Raw genomic sequence first — 15895 nt, 5'->3', positions numbered from 1 at the left:
CTTCCTATTCATACCGATCTACTTCTTTACAAAACTTATTGATACAGCTCAATCAGAGACCTACAGTCGATGAACTAAGAGACAGAAAAATTTTAATTCGATTCAGCGATTATGTAGAGGTGGCAAAAGCACAGGACTACGACAGACGAGCAGACAAACCATGGACAAGACTATCAGCAGCCGATAAGGTACAGATATACTTACAAATATAATTAAGACTACTGTTTTTTTGTTTGCTTTGCTTGTAAGCGGTACCTCAGGTCATGTAAAGTGATATTACTAGACAAGTCTCAGTAGTCTAAGGAAATACATCTTGGAGTGAGTGTTTGCTCTTGGTGAAAGTGACACACCATACTCCCCATGAGCCAAATTTTGTACTCTGGAGTTACTTACACACACTATCTCTCTCTCTCTCTCTCAGTGAGGTACTAATAGCTGATGCAGATTTAAGTACTTTAAATGTTCCTGCACTTTCAGCATACAGAAGCCACACTGACCACGGGATGTAAAAAGACGGTTACTCACCTTTGTAACTGTTGTTCTTCGAGATGTGTTGCTCACATCCATTCCAGTTAGGTGTGCGTGCCGCGCGTGCACGTTCGTCGGAAACTTTTTACCCTAGCAACTCCAGTGGGCCGGCAGGTCGCCCCCTGGAGTGGCGCCGCCATGGCGCCCAATATATATCCCTGCCGGCCCGCCCGCTCCTCAGTTCCTTCTTGCCGGCTACTCCGACAGTGGGGAAGGAGGGCGGGTGTGGAATGGATGTGAGCAACACATCTCGAAGAACAACAGTTACAAAGGTGAGTAACCGTCTTTTCTTCTTCGAGTGATTGCTCACATCCATTCCAGTTAGGTGACTCCCAAGCCATACCTAGGCGGTGGGGTCGGAGTGAGAAGTCGCGGCATGGAGCACTGCAGTTCCGAAGGCCGCATCCTCTCTCGACTGCTGTACCAGGGCGTAGTGGGAAGCAAAGGTGTGGACCGATGACCAGGTCGCTGCCCGACAGATTTCCTGGATGGGTACACGGGCGAGGAAAGCCAGCGACGACGCCTGCGCCCTGGTAGAATGCGCAGTCACACGGCCCGTAGGGACATGGGCCAAGTCATAACAGGTCCTGATACAGGACGTAACCCACGAGGATAACCTCTGGGAGGAGATAGGAAGCCCTTTCATACGGTCCGCTACCACCACGAAAAGCTGGGGGGATTTGCGGAAGGGTTTGGTCCTCTCTATGTAGAACGCGAGAGCTCTACGGACATCCAGCGAGTGGAGCTGCTGCTCCCTGCCTGAGGAGTGAGGTTTTGGGAAAAAAACCGGGAGGAAAATCTCTTGGCTGACGTGGAAGGCTGAGACCACCTTGGGTAGAAAGGCAGGGTGCGGTCTAAGCTGCACCTTGTCTTTGTGGAAGACCGTGTATGGGGGGTCTACCACAAGGGCTCGGAGTTCCGACACCCGTCTAGCTGAGGTGATAGCTACTAGAAAGGCAGCCTTCCAAGAGAGGTAAAGCAGGGAGCAAGTAGCTAACGGCTCAAAGGGGGGGCCCCATGAGCCAGGACAACACCAGGTTAAGATCCCAGGTTGGAGCAGGGGGACGGACGTTAGGGAATAACCGTTCCAGCCCTTTAAGGAATCTCGACACCGTCGGGTGAGAAAAACGGAGCGACCGTCCGCACCCGGGTGAAAGGTGGAGATAGCTGCTAGATGGACTCGCAACGACGATAAGGCCAGACCTTGCTCTTTGAGGGACCAAACATAGTCTAAGATTTCGGTTACCGAAACTTCCATAGGGCGGAGATTTTTCTCTACGCACCAACAGGAGAAGCGTTTCCATTTCGCCGAATACGTGGCTCTTGTGGACGGTTTCCTGCTGCTCAAGAGCGCCTCTCTCACGGGCGTGGAGCAGCGCAGCTCGGAACCAGTTAGCCACGCAGGAGCCACGCCGCTAGGTGCAGCGACTGCAGGTCTGGGTGACAGAGAGACCCGTGGTCCTGGGTAATCAGGTCCGGATGAAGGGGCAGGGGAACTGGGTCGGCTACGGCCAAGTCCAGCAGCATGGTGTACCAGTGCTGTCTGGGCCATGCCGGGGCCACCATGATCACACGAGCCCTGTCTCTGCGCACCTTCAGGAGGACCTTGTGAACCAGAGGGAACGGAGGAAACGCATAGTACAGGTGGGTCGACCACTGGATGAGGAAGGCATCCGCTATCGACCCCGGCTCCCTGCCCTGAAAGGAGCAGAACGCTTGGCACTTCCTGTTCCCCTTGGACGCAAAGAGGTCCACCCGGGGATAACCCCACCTCCGGAAAATGGAGAGAGCGACGTCCGGGCGAAGGGACCACTCGTGTGACAGGAAGGATCTGCTCAATCGATCCGCCAGCGTGTTCCGTACTCCGGGAAGGAAGGAAGCCCTGAGGTGAATGGAGTGGGCTACGCAAAAGTCCCAGAGTCGTATCGCCTCGAGGCACAGGGAGGAGGACCTGGTGCCGCCCTGCTTGTTGATATAATACATGGTCGTCGTGTTGTCCGTGAACACGGCTACACAACGACCCTGAAGCTGATGACAAAACGTTTGGCAAGCAAGGCGGACCGCTCTCAACTCCCTCATGTTGATGTGTAGCCCCACCTCCTCCTGAGACCACAGGCCCTGCGTCCGCAGGGTCCCTAGGTGGGCCCCCCAGCCTAGATCTGAGGCATCCGTTGTCAGGGATACCGAGGGCTGAGACGGGTGAAAGGGAAGACCCGCACACAATACGGACTGGTCCAACCACCAGCCGAGGGAATCTAAGACCTTCTGGGGGATTGTGAGTAACATGTCTAACGGTTGCCTTGCCGGCCTGTAATGACTGATAAGCCACAGCTGGAGAGGTCTCATGCGGAGCCGAGCGTAGTCGGTCACAAAGGTGCACGCCGCCATGTGGCCTAACAGGGTTAGACATGTCCTCACTGACGTCAACGGGGCTGACCGCAAGCGTTGAACGATCGCCGCCATGGTCTGGAACCGCTGCAGAGGCAGCGAGGCCCTGCCCACAGTGGCGTCCAGGACGGCCCCGATAAATTCCACCTTCTGAGAGGGCCTCAGGGTGGACTTGTCTGTGTTTATCAACAGGCCCAGACTCGCAAACATGCCGGTGATCACGCGGACATGGCTGGTCACCTGCTGTTCCGACGTGCCCCGAATCAACCAATCGTCCAGATAAGGGAACACGTGGACACGGTTGCGCCGAAGATGCGCCACGACAACTGCCATGCATTTTGTAAACACCCTCGGGGCCGTGGACAGGCCGAACGGGAGGACTGCAAATTGATAATGAAGAGCCCCCACAACGAAGCGGAGAAAGCGTCTGTGGCGCGGCCAAATGGCAATGTGGAAATACGCGTCCTGCATGTCGAGGGCGGCGTACCAGTCTCCCGGATCCAGGGATGGAATAATGGTCCCCAGGGATACCATGCGGAACTTCAACTTCACGAGGTATTTGTTGAGCTCTCGCAGGTCGAGGATAGGCCTGAGGCCCCCCTTGGCCTTGGGGATCAGAAAGTAGTGGGAATAAAACCCCTTGCCTTTCTCGTTTTCCGGAACCGCCTCTATAGCTCCTTTGCTGAGGAGCGTCTGCACCTCCTGCCGAAGGAATTGCTCGTGAGAGGGGTCCCTGAAGAGGGACGAGGAAGGAGGGCGGGAAGGAGGAAACGAAACAAACTGCAGGCGGTATCCCGTCTGCACCACGCTTAAGACCCAGCGGTCCGATGTTATTTGGGACCACGCCGGGAGGAAAAACGAAAGGCGGTTGGAAAACGGGGGGGAAGGATCCATAGGGGAAACTGTTACTGCGCCCTCGAGCGCACCTTCAAAATGAAGGTTTAGGACCAGGCGGGGGTTTTGAGGAGCCTTGGTTCTGCCCCCCTTGGTTCCCCGACTGCCTGCGCCTCCCGTTCCTGCCGCGGCGCCTGTAAAGGTCCTGCCGCTGGCGGAACTGGGAAAACGGCCTGCGTTGTTGTTGTTGTTGTTGTTGCGGCCGGAAGGGTCTACGCTGCGTCACGGGAGTGTGCATCCCGAGGGACCGCATAACGACTCGGTTATCTTTCAGACTCTTGAGTCTGGGGTCTGTTTTGTCAGAAAATAGGCCCTGGCCTTCGAAAGGAAGGTCCTGTATAGTATGCTGGAGCTCCGGCGGAAGGCCGGAAACCTGCAGCCAGGAGATGCGACGCATCGTAACACCTGACGCAAGGGTACGGGCAGCCGAGTCCGCAGCGTCCAAGGAGGCTTGCAAGGCCGTGCGTGCGACCTTCTTGCCTTCGTCCAAGATGGCCGTAAACTCTTGGCGAGCATCCTGTGGCAGCAGCTCCTTAAATTTGTCCACTGCCACCCAGGAGTCAAAGGCATATCTGCTCAGCAGGGCCTGCTGGTTGGAGACCCTGAGCTGCAGCGCCCCAGCCGAATACACCTTACGGCCAAGGAGGTCCATCCGCCTGGCCTCTCTTGATTTGGGGGCCGGAGCCTCCTGGCCATGACGCTCCCTATCGTTCACCGATTGAACCACCAGTGAACACGGGGTCGGGTGTACATGGAGATATTCGTATCCCCTGGAAGGGGCCATGTACTTCCTCTCGACGCCTTTTGCTGTCGGAGGGATGGAGGCCGGAGACTGCCAGATGGTGTTGGCGTTGGCCTGGATGGTTCGTATAAAGGGCAGGGCGACCCTGGTGGGAGCATCAGAGGAGATGATGGTTACAATTGGATCCTCTATCTCCGAGACCTCCTCCGCCTGCAGACTCAGATTTTGAGCCAATCGCCTGAGGAGGTCTTGGTGCGCCCTGAGATCCAGCGGGGGGGGACTGTTGGAGGAGGTACCCGCCACCGCCTCATCCGGGGAGGAGGATGATGAGACCCCCGGCCCGAGAGTGTCTAACTGAGGGTCTTCCTCAGCCCTCGCCTCTGCCTCCGGAGCCACAGCGGAGTCCTGCTGCTTGGACCCTTCCTCCCCTTCCGGGGAGGGAGGGGGGCGAGACAACGAGGCTTCCGGGGCCCTACGCTCCGCAGTCGCCGGCCTAGGAGGGAGCTGCTGGGGGCCCTGGGCCTGATGGTACGCCCAGGGTGTCCAGAATCCCCACTGTTGTGGGCCTTGGTCCTGCAGCGGCGGATCACCAAACAGCGCCGCCTGCCGGTCGGTGCCCAGCGCATAGCCGCTGTCCGTCTGGGAGGATACGGACGGCTGTCTCGAGGGCCACGGTGGGGCCGACCCTGGATGGTACGGGTCTGCGCGGGCCGGCACGGAGGATCGTCTCGGTGCCGGGGACCGGTACCAGGAGTCATACCGGTGCCGGGATCGGGACCGGGACCGGGATCTGTCACGGTGCCGTGATCCTGATCGGTGCCGTGATCCTGATCGGTGCCGGGCGCCGCTTCGGTGCCGGGCGCCGCTTCGGTGCCGGGACCTGCTACCAGCTCGGTGCCGGGAGGTCGACCGGGACCTGCCACCAGCTCGGTGCCGGGAGGTCGAGCGAGACCGGGACCGGGACCTGCCACCAGCTCGGTGCCGGGAGGTCGACCGGTGCGGCGAGTAGCGTCGGGACCTGCTCCTGGAGTCGCGGTGCCGGTGTCGACTGGAGCCTGACCGCGACCTTCTCGATGCCGACCGGTGCCGCGAGTGCGACCGGTACCGCTGAGGGGAGCGGTGCCGGGACTGCGAGCGGCGTCGGGATCTGGAGCGCCCAAGACGTCGGGACCTGGATCGGGAACGACTGTCTCTGGGCGGTGCCGACATCATGGGCTTGCCTCTGGACACGACCCGCACCGGAGGTACCGGGGGTGGCAGCCGAGTAGGCTCCGTCAGGGCAATAAGGTCCCGAGCCGAGGCGAAGGTCTCCGGTGTGGACGGGACCACTATCTCAACCCCAGATCTCATGGGGGAGCTCGGCGGCACCGGACTCAACGGACCCGCCGGGCCCGGAGTCAACAGTGCTGACGGTGCCGGCGGCGCCGCGGCCGATGTCGAGGCCGGGCGCTCTAGCCGGGTCTGCCTGGCCGGAGTATTAGACTTCGACGGCCTTGGCTCTGGCTCCAATGCCGGAGAGGGTCGGTGCCGAGGAGTCTTCTCGGTGCCGGAGCGATCCGGTGCCGGTGCCGATACCACGGCCTGCGAAGCCGTCGGGTCAAGTGCCGCCTCCATTAGGAGAGTTCGGAGCCTTTGATCCCTCTCCTTCTTTGTCCTCGGCTTAAAGGCCTTACAGATGCGGCACTTGTCGGATCTGTGCGATTCCCCGAGGCACTTCAGGCACGCTTCGTGGGGATCGCTGGTAGGCATGGGCTTCTTGCAGGCCGCACACTGCTTGAAGCCCGGCGAACCAGGCATGAGCCCGGTGCCGGGTGCCGGGAAGGGCTAAGCCCCCGGCGATAGAAGTACTTTACAACTAATTAACTTAACTATCAACTTAACAAACTAATTAACAACTATAATGAAACTAGAGATAACGATAGATAACGATAGATAACTAGGAGAGCTAGGGACGTGGAGGACAGCTATGCCGCGCTCCACAGTTCCAACGACCGACACGGCGGTAAGAAGGAACTGAGGAGCGGGCGGGCCGGCAGGGATATATATTGGGCGCCATGGCGGCGCCACTCCAGGGGGCGACCTGCCGGCCCACTGGAGTTGCTAGGGTAAAAAGTTTCCGACGAACGTGCACGCACGGCGCGCACACCTAACTGGAATGGATGTGAGCAATCACTCGAAGAAGAACCATACCTTTTAATAGTGAAAAGGCTTTTTTAAAAAAAACAAACAAACAATTATTAGAAAAAGTATGGAGTGCAGTATACTACACGATCTATCTTAGATCTTTGCCACCCATTACTGTAATGTCTGAGAAATTTAGGACCAAACATTACCCCCAAAAGTTACTCAGTACAAAATCTTTGTTACAAACATGTACACATCACTACTTTATTCTCTACTGATGAACTCCCAAGGAAAGCACTTTTTCGCTTGCCATGAGAGTGGCCAATCTAGAGTACACACATTTTCACTTTATTCCATGCTTACCATATATCTGATTTATTGTTTTTGCCTTATTGCTTGGCCCTGTTGGTCCCAGGCCATGAGAGAGGTGGTGGTGCGGTAATATCTTTTATTGGCCCAATTTCTGTTGGTGAAAGGGACAAGCTTTTGAGCTTCACAGAGCTTGTCCTTTCCACTAACAGAAGTTGGGTGAATAAAAGATATTACCGCACCCACCTTGTTTCTCTCATATATTTATTTACAGTATTAAATGATCCTAAACTTCATACTTAAGTGGCTGGGTAGTAGGGTGACCAGATGTCCCGATTTTATAGGGAGAGTCCCAATATTCGAGGCTTTTGCTTATATGGGCTCCTATTACCCTCCACACTCTGTCCCGATTTTTCATACTTGCTGTCCGGTCATCCTTCTGGGTAGTAAGGAAATGGCTTATGATGAATCAGGCTAGAATGGTTGTTGAATGAGAAGTTTTAAAGTTTTGGCTAAGGGGGCTGGGAGAACAACTGGGGATGTTGAGCTAATTATTGGATACAACGGCAAATATAGGACTAGATTGCTGACTGCTTGATCCTGGGCTAAGGAAATCAGACACGTCTTTCTCACTCCCACATCTGCTGAAAAGTTTCCCAACAAGAAGGTAGAAAATATATGAATAGTGTAATAAATGGTTTTAGAGAACTCTAACATTTAGGATTTATTTTTAATTTGCCATCTTTGTCTTAGCTGCCTTCCCAAATTCATTTAAAAGTGCTTATAGGAAGTATTATGATGGACGGTATTATGTGATAATCAATGCTGTAAAGCAGAAGTTTTATTGGTAGTTTGGGATAATCAACATCCAGATCTACGTCTTTGAGTTGTATAGATTTGGGGCTGAAGGAATCTCATATCAGTGTGCGTATGTGTCATAACTTAGTCCCAGATTTGGACCTTAGCGTCCAAAATATGGGGGTTAGCATGAAAACCTCCAAGCTTAGTTACCAGCTTGGACCTGGTAAAGCTGCCACCACCCAAAAAATTAGAGTGTTTTGGGGCACTCTGGTCCCCCCAAAAACCTTCCCTGGGGACCCCAAGACCCAAATCCCTTGAGTCTCACAACAAAGGGAAATAAACCTTTTCCCTTCCCCCCTCCAGGTGTTCCTGGAGAGATACACAGAAGCAAACTCCGTGAATCTAAACAGAGGGAGTCCACCCTCTCTGTTTCCAGTCCTGGAAAACAGAAGCACTTCCCCCTTCACCCGGAGGGAATGCAAAGTCAGGCTAGTAAATCTAACACACACAGATTTCCCCCTGACTTCTTCCTCCCACCAATTCCCTGGTGCTGCAGACTCAGTTCCCTGGAGTTCCCCACTAAAGAAAAACTCCAACAGGTCTTAAAAGAAAGCTTTATATAAAAAGAAGGAAAAATACATAAAAATGGTCTCTCTGTATCAAGGTGACAAATACAGGGTCATTTGCTTAAATGAAATATGAATAAACAGTCTTATTCAAAAGAATACAATTTAAAGCACTCCAGCAACTATAGACATGTAAATACAAAACAACAAACCAACTTTGTACTCACAACTTGGAAACAGAAGATTAGAAAGCAGGAAATAGAAAAATCCTTCTCATAGCTGAGAGAGCAGGCAGAAGACCAAGAACAAAGGACTCACACACAAAAAACCCTCCACCCAGAGTTGAAAAAATCCTGTTTCCTGATTGGTCCTCTGGTCAGGTGCTTCAGGTGAAAGAGACATTAACCCTTAGCTATCTGTTTATGACAGTATGCGTGTAGTGTTTTTAAAGTGGGAGCAGAGCCCAAGGCTGTTGTGTTTTGTTGTGCTTTTCCTGAAGACACTTATCAAAATATATATGACATATTTGGTTTCTGACAGAGCTCCCGCTCGTTGGGTTACATCCCCTGCACACACAATTATTCTACAAGTTATTATCTGAAATTGGAGCTGAGAGTCATAAGAATTTAAGCCAGAATCCACCCTTAGATGTGTACTGCAGCCTATTGAATCCAAGAGTGGATTTTGTGTCAATCATTAGGCCAAACTGAATCATGGTGTAAATGGTGCATCTCCATAGAAATCAGTAATGTTGCACCCGCTCACCCTAGTTCTTAATCTAGTGTGAAACATGAGAGTCATTGTCCGACCCTTTCAAGGAACCATTTGTCCTGTCCTGTGAGCTATTAATTTTTAAGTAAGCATAGAATTCAACTTTTAGCTCTCTCATTCACTTGACAAACTTACATTCACATCTCAGGGGCTGAAAAAATCCATTTATTGCTTGGCAAGAGTTATAGTACTTTCCCCCTTATTTTTATTTCTTCCAATAAACCACATCTCTGATCTGACACGTGCCTGTGTGTTAAAGCTTCACAAGTTTAGGTAGCTATATTACATAGTAGTAGTATGTACAAATTTACAAAAGCACTCCAATCTGATCCAGGCCATTAACAGTAGTCATTTGGGGAAAAGGAACAAATCAATTTACAGCTGTTTTGGATTTTATGGAGTATAATGCACCAAGACAGAAAATGTTCCTGTCACATACGACTGTGCAACACCATACATGTAAATAACTATAACATCTGGTCCATTATTTGCATATTGTGACAATGCAGTCTGATTTTTATTTTGAAATGGGCCAGTACTGAAATTCTGCACATTTCAGCTGTCCAGTTGCTGGATGAGGAACCTCTGCTTTTGCTCACTAACTTAACCAGAGTGTCATTCAGTGTTGGGGAGTGAGCATTACGATTTTATGTTCCTCTCAGGACTGCTTCTATAAAAGTGTCTTAGCATCAGCTAGTCAGTGATGATTGATGATGTGGAGTAATCCTTTGCAATAAGGGTTTTGATGATAGTATTTATGTCAATGTCTTTAAAAGACAGTGACCAGTATGCATGGAGAGAAGCTGAATATTGGCTCTCCTCAATATTGGCTGGCCACATGTCCTTTGTTTGTAGCCTACCACACTCTACATGGAATTTGCTGTTTTGATTATTTTTAAGGGCTCTTATTTGCTATTTTTTAAAAAAATGTTTACAAATGCAAAAATGATTTTTTAACCTTACTTCCATTTTCAATTCCTAGGCAGCAATTCGTAAAGAGCTAAATGAATACAAAAGTAATGAAATGGAGGTACATGCATCAAGCAAGCATTTGACAAGGTCAGTCATCCAGATATTTGTTCATTTTCCTTTACTTGCAGTATCAATTCTTTTGAGCCCTGAATCTGCAAAATATATTGTTCTTGCATGGCTCTAAAATCTGCAGAAAAAGCTTTACCTTGGGGAAAAAATATGAAAGTGCTTCTGCTTCATCTCAGAGTATATTTGCTGTTAGATTATCATCTGTTGACAAGCAACTCCCTCCCAAACCCCCCAACCCTCAAAATATATTGTTTGTACCTGTGATTTAAAAGGCCATGACTGGAGAAGGAACACAGGATGTACTGTACAGAGAACATGACATGTGATTTAATGCAGCAGAATAGGCAAAGTATTTATGTTTGCAGTCTCACCATTCAGCTGTAATACCAATGCTGAACAATAATAAGAAAGTGTTTGTACTATAGAAGACCTGTACTGATTATAAATAATACACAAAGGATTCACTCTGCTGGATTTTAAAAGAAAAAGCTCTGCTTGAAGGTTTCAGTATCATTCACGCACTCACGGTCTTGCCAGCTTTTTCAACAGAACGTAGATGTTTTAGTGGCCTATGTAAAATGTTTAGTGGGTCTCAGTCCAGTTGCTAGTGGAAGGGAGTCAGCATCATAAAACGCACCATTACAATAATCTTGAATTGGCAACCCTGTGTCAATTCAGCAGAGAAGCCAACGACCAGATAATATGGGCATAGACCCCAAATTACTATCACTTCTAGAGAGGGTAGAAGCCAAATGGTGAGGCAGTGTGCCGATGCCTGTAAGCACATATACTCTGCTGACACAGAAGAGTCCTCACTTGCCAGCACTGTTAATCTAGCACCATTCACAATTACTATATTCACATGGAAATTTAAATGCATGTGCAGATCTATATCAATTAGAAAGTATAAATTAAAAGACAAGGCACTTGCTGATAGGTGGTACTGAAATCTACTCCACATCATCTGGTTAAAAACAGAGGGGATTTACAGGTAAGGAAAGTGGCGAGAGAGGCAGTGGACCAGTAGGTGAGAAGGAAGAGGCAGAACGTTATCTTTGTTACTGCAAAGATGATATTGGAGGAAAGTCACTTTGATGAATAGCAGCAGTAATGGTCAAATTCTGTCCTTTGATTTCTATTAGCATCTCATTGGCTCTCAAATGGGACACATCTGAGGGATGAAATGGACCCAAAGTTTAATATTAACCATTAGATAGTTCCAGACTGCATATACAGAGCTGGGAATTTGTCACAGTTCCTGACAGAACCTGAGCTTCAGCCATGTGGTTTATGTCACTGGCTTCTGACAAAATAATAGCTACAACAATGGGAAGGCTGTAGCTTAGGTCTGGCAGCGAAGGATAGTTTATTTAATTGAAGCTACCTGAGGAGTTTAATTAGACAGATTAAAATGACACATTTTGAAATGTGGCCAGGACACTAGGGTTAAATACTCCTAACCACTTTCAGCTAGTGCCATCGTGCCACTAGTGTTTAGGACTTTATTTTTACATCTCATCCAAGAGAAGAACTGTCCAGTGCCTCAGGGTATTTCTTCTGTACAGATTCAGAGGAAAGAGTGCCACCTAGTATATCAACAATACCTCTAGTGGCAGTACCTGGTTGGCTGGGTATTTTTTTAAAAAGGTGCACATCAAAATACCAACTCAGTGTTGCTTATTTTGTGAAAGCTGACAGGATCACAGCATATCATTGTATATTATTAGCAACAAACAAAATGATGGCTCATATCTTTAAAAAAATTCATGCACAATTGTGTTTGCATGCTCAAATAATTATACATGCTAATGATTTTTCAGACAGCTAACTGATGACGTGCATGCAGTTACTGTGTCTGGTCATGCAATCATGGCAGATGCACCCACAATGTGCACATATTTTCAAACACACACATACACTTTTCTGAAAATGTAGGCTATCAACAGAGGGATCAGCTTGAGTACTATTCTAGCTTGTTCTCATTTTTTGCCATTATTGAAGGAGTTAAAACAGCAAACAGGTGTGGTAAAACAATCATATATAACATCCATTAGGTACTTTTGAGGTACACAAGTCAAAGGGTATCAGAACTTATGAAGATATCTAATTTCACTACCACACCTCCTAAAAATGCATTAACAAAAAGGTTTTGAATAATCTCATGATAGATTTTAAAATAATTCTATGCATTATACCAAGGCTTGCTTGCTGTGGAATTACTGTCACCATCACATCCCCTTGCTATGTATATTCAGGTATATGGCATTTACCAATTATGATTTGAACAGTAACTGTTAAACCCGGAAGATTATGTGTCTACTAGCATCATTTTCATATTTAATGGGTATGCCCAAAATGATATTCTAATTAATTCATAATCATGCTGAAAACATCGTCTGATACTGTAAACTGCTTGTTACATCATTAAAAATCTTTTAAAGATGCCACTTCAGTTCTACAACCACAATAATGTACTACAAACATGCTGGAATGAGTCAGGTGTTTTGCTACTATTGTCATGTCAAAATTGCATTCTGCCTATCTATTATTACTATCATTATCTAAATAGAAGCCAAACTGTGGCAGGCACTTTGCAAAAACATGGCTCACAGCCTCAAAGGTATTTAGTTGGCTAACTTCTATTTAAATCAATCAGTGATATGCCTAAATATCTTTGAAGATCTGCACCACAGTCATTGTTTTGGGGAGTACATTCTAAAAAAGGCAGAGAAAGAATGAAGTAAAGAGAAGCAATTAACATACAAGCAAAGTGGTAAGGGTGATGATAGGCACATCCTATTAGTTTTTTTTTTGTTTCCTTTCCAAAGTTAAACCCCTGAAGTATCCCTTTCTTCACAACTCCTAGTCTTTCCCCCACACCAATTCCCAGCCTCACTTCCATCCTGCTTATTGGTAAATACGTGATGGGGAGATTTGGAAGTGGGAGTCGAAGAACGAAAAGAACATAACAGAACTCAAGGAAGAGAGAATTTGTAGTTGAGGAAGCCCACATGCAGAGACGACTTTCGCCAGAGGCAATCAGTAGCACAGGACCAAAACCAAAAGGATAAAATGCTATGAACCTTAGCATATTATTAGTCATATTGGCCTTATATGTAGAACATGTTGGGGATCTTTCATGAAAAAAGATGCTCTAGAAATGTGATTCAATGGTATTAAACAAAATGGACACATTTTAAATAGTACTATTTCTTATTGCAATAATATATTTTAAAAAATGCGGTTATAAAGTGATTTTTAAAATGTCTCTCTTTTATAACCTTCTAGATTTCACAGGCCATAGAGATTTTCTTCTGAGAAGAATTTGTCTTTACTTTTGATACTGCTGCTGAACACACATCAGGGAATGTATAAAGGTCTTTCCCTGAAGTTCAGTACACAATAACCTGACGTTTGTCTGAGAGAAGGACTGTGCAGGTGAAATCTCTGCAGCATGTACACACAGGAGCTACCAGAGGACGTACTTCGCTCTTTGATGCCTGAAGAGTGATCGCCTGTGGGGTGGGAGGATCAGTTGAAAACAAATGAAGTAAAGCTACTGGAAGGAACTGACTGCTCTCCTATAACATTTGTTTTAAACTGTTTTGCAGCATATCTTGGAAAAGGAGATGTTGTGCATGTACAGGCTTTACCATTCCAGGGCCTCTGACATAATGGACATGACGCACTGTCATTCAGTATTATGTTGACAAGACATTTTGAACTAATCACAATTAGTTTGTAAAAAGCTTACGTTCATGTTATACAAAATGATTTAATGTATTATAATTTTTCTTTTTTATATAACGTCTAACGAAAACACAGCTGCAACATTTTTGATTCCTGTTATTTTTGTTCTTTAATTAAATGACTACTTATTGCAGGAAATGAGCGCACTTCTTTTAAAATACTTTTTTTCTGGGGGGGGGATTGAAGTGGAGGGGGATTTGTAATTATTATGGGCCAGATTTCCTGCACCACAAAAGTCAGCACACACACAGTCTGGGAGACCACAATCAGTGGAATTTAGACAATGGTCTTCCCATCTTGTGGAGGAAAGATATTGGACGAGATGTTTACAGCTGGAGTTACAGTAAGCTGAGCTACAACAGCTGAGGACTTTGTAAGAAATGTGATCCATCACTACAGTAAAAAATGACTAAGCTTTGGCAAATTTAAACATGACATAGGTAAACTGTTAAATAGACTTTATTGACTATCAAACTATTGATAGTTGTATTCTTTTTCTAGTAAAATGTATTTGAGATTTGATAACTTCCCGATGAGGAAAAAAGATCCTTCTACTAATAAATAATTACTAAAAACAAACCTAACAGAAATGATTATAAGCAAGATAGGCCACAACACTTAACAAAATCCAGAAACAATGAGAATATTTGCCTAAGTAAGGAATTTTGGCTAAAAATCATAAATATGTAAGCGATAATGTTAACAGTAGGTGATATTGATGAAAGTGTGAGTGATACTTGCATAAGATATTCTGTTTCTTTATATCAGAGGGGTAGCCGTGTTTGTTTTTCTGTTTCTTTAGTGACTGTAATAGAAGTGCCACATACACATACAAAGCAAAATTTTGTCCATAGATGTTTAAAGTTCTATCCTTTGTAAAAGTTTTAAAAGTAAAAAATTTTGGGTAGGACATGTCAACCTCAAGCCAGCAGAAAGGACCCCAATGAAGACATGAAAACAAATAAGCAAACAGATAAAAGGTAAAGGAAATTACAGATATAGACTCCTGGTAAATGACTGCAGGATGGTGTGCAGAATTAATACATCTAATGGATGGACTAATTCCTTTTGGTCCTCCAGGGATCAGCACTGGAGTGAAATGTCTCATTTAACTACAATGATCTACTGTACTCCCTCCACAATAATAGGAGTTATGAATGTACAGAACATACTGATAATATACTTAGTTGCAGCCATTGCTAGAGGCCATTTGTGGATCTTTGCAGGGCATGTGTCCAAGGCATGATTAAGCACCTGCTGAACAGTTCAGATTAATGTCTAGCTAGATTTAATTTTGTATAACCTTATAAATATTGGTCACTTAGACCTAAGTCTAACTGCCTGAGTAACCATCATGATTTAATCCAATGATTTGTCCCTTTAATTACCCGATTTTAGAACTTGGTAGCCTCATCGTGGAAATCTAACATTTTTATTAGAATAATCCAACCACAAGTTCTGATATTTGACAATCATAAGATGAATGAAAATTCAGGAGTAATACAAGAAAAGAGTGAAAACATCAACTAAAGAAACACCTCTCAGTAAGAAATACTTTTTCTAACTTGAGAGGGAAAACAGATGAGCCTTGCAGTATAAACAAGATCATGGGTTGTACACTTATTATTATTATTATTTGCATTATCATAATGCCTCATAGCCCTGTCAAAGACCATGACTTCATCTTCTGTACAAATAGCGCAAAAAGACAATCCCTGCCCCTATGCGCTTGCAATCTAGGTACCAGGTTTGGAATTGAGCTAAACATTTTAGTTTACCAGTGATTCACCTTCCCACTAAGCCCTCATTAATAAATACTACTTTGATAAGAAAATGGTTCTGAAAAATAATATAAGCACAAAGGAATATTAATGATACATTAGTCAGGGCAGCTTTTTTTTTTAAAAATGCAACTACATGTGTATTATTTTTACAACATACAGATGCAAAGTAAAAAAAAGCATTTGTATTTTATACAATC

At 46.5% G+C, this 15895-nt stretch overlaps 1 protein-coding gene across 7 annotated transcripts in view; it reads left to right on the top strand.

Annotated features, from left to right (window-relative positions):
* Positions 1-14004, top strand: part of PHACTR3 (phosphatase and actin regulator 3) — a 168378-nt gene extending 154374 nt beyond the window's left edge. For all 7 annotated transcript variants that reach the window (XM_030533758.1, XM_030533757.1, XM_030533754.1 and 4 more), the window contains exons 11-13: positions 48-188; positions 10106-10182; positions 13453-14004. In XM_030533758.1, coding sequence (XP_030389618.1) covers positions 48-188; positions 10106-10182; positions 13453-13468 — 234 coding nt within the window. In that variant the 3' untranslated portion in view covers positions 13469-14004. The remainder of the gene's footprint in view (positions 1-47; positions 189-10105; positions 10183-13452) is intronic.
* Positions 14005-15895: the final 1891 nt, after the last annotated feature.

Source organism: Gopherus evgoodei, chromosome 14, assembly GCF_007399415.2.
Source record: "Gopherus evgoodei ecotype Sinaloan lineage chromosome 14, rGopEvg1_v1.p, whole genome shotgun sequence".
Taxonomy (NCBI): domain Eukaryota; kingdom Metazoa; phylum Chordata; order Testudines; family Testudinidae; genus Gopherus; species Gopherus evgoodei.
This window is presented reverse-complemented; position numbering and strand designations above follow the sequence as displayed.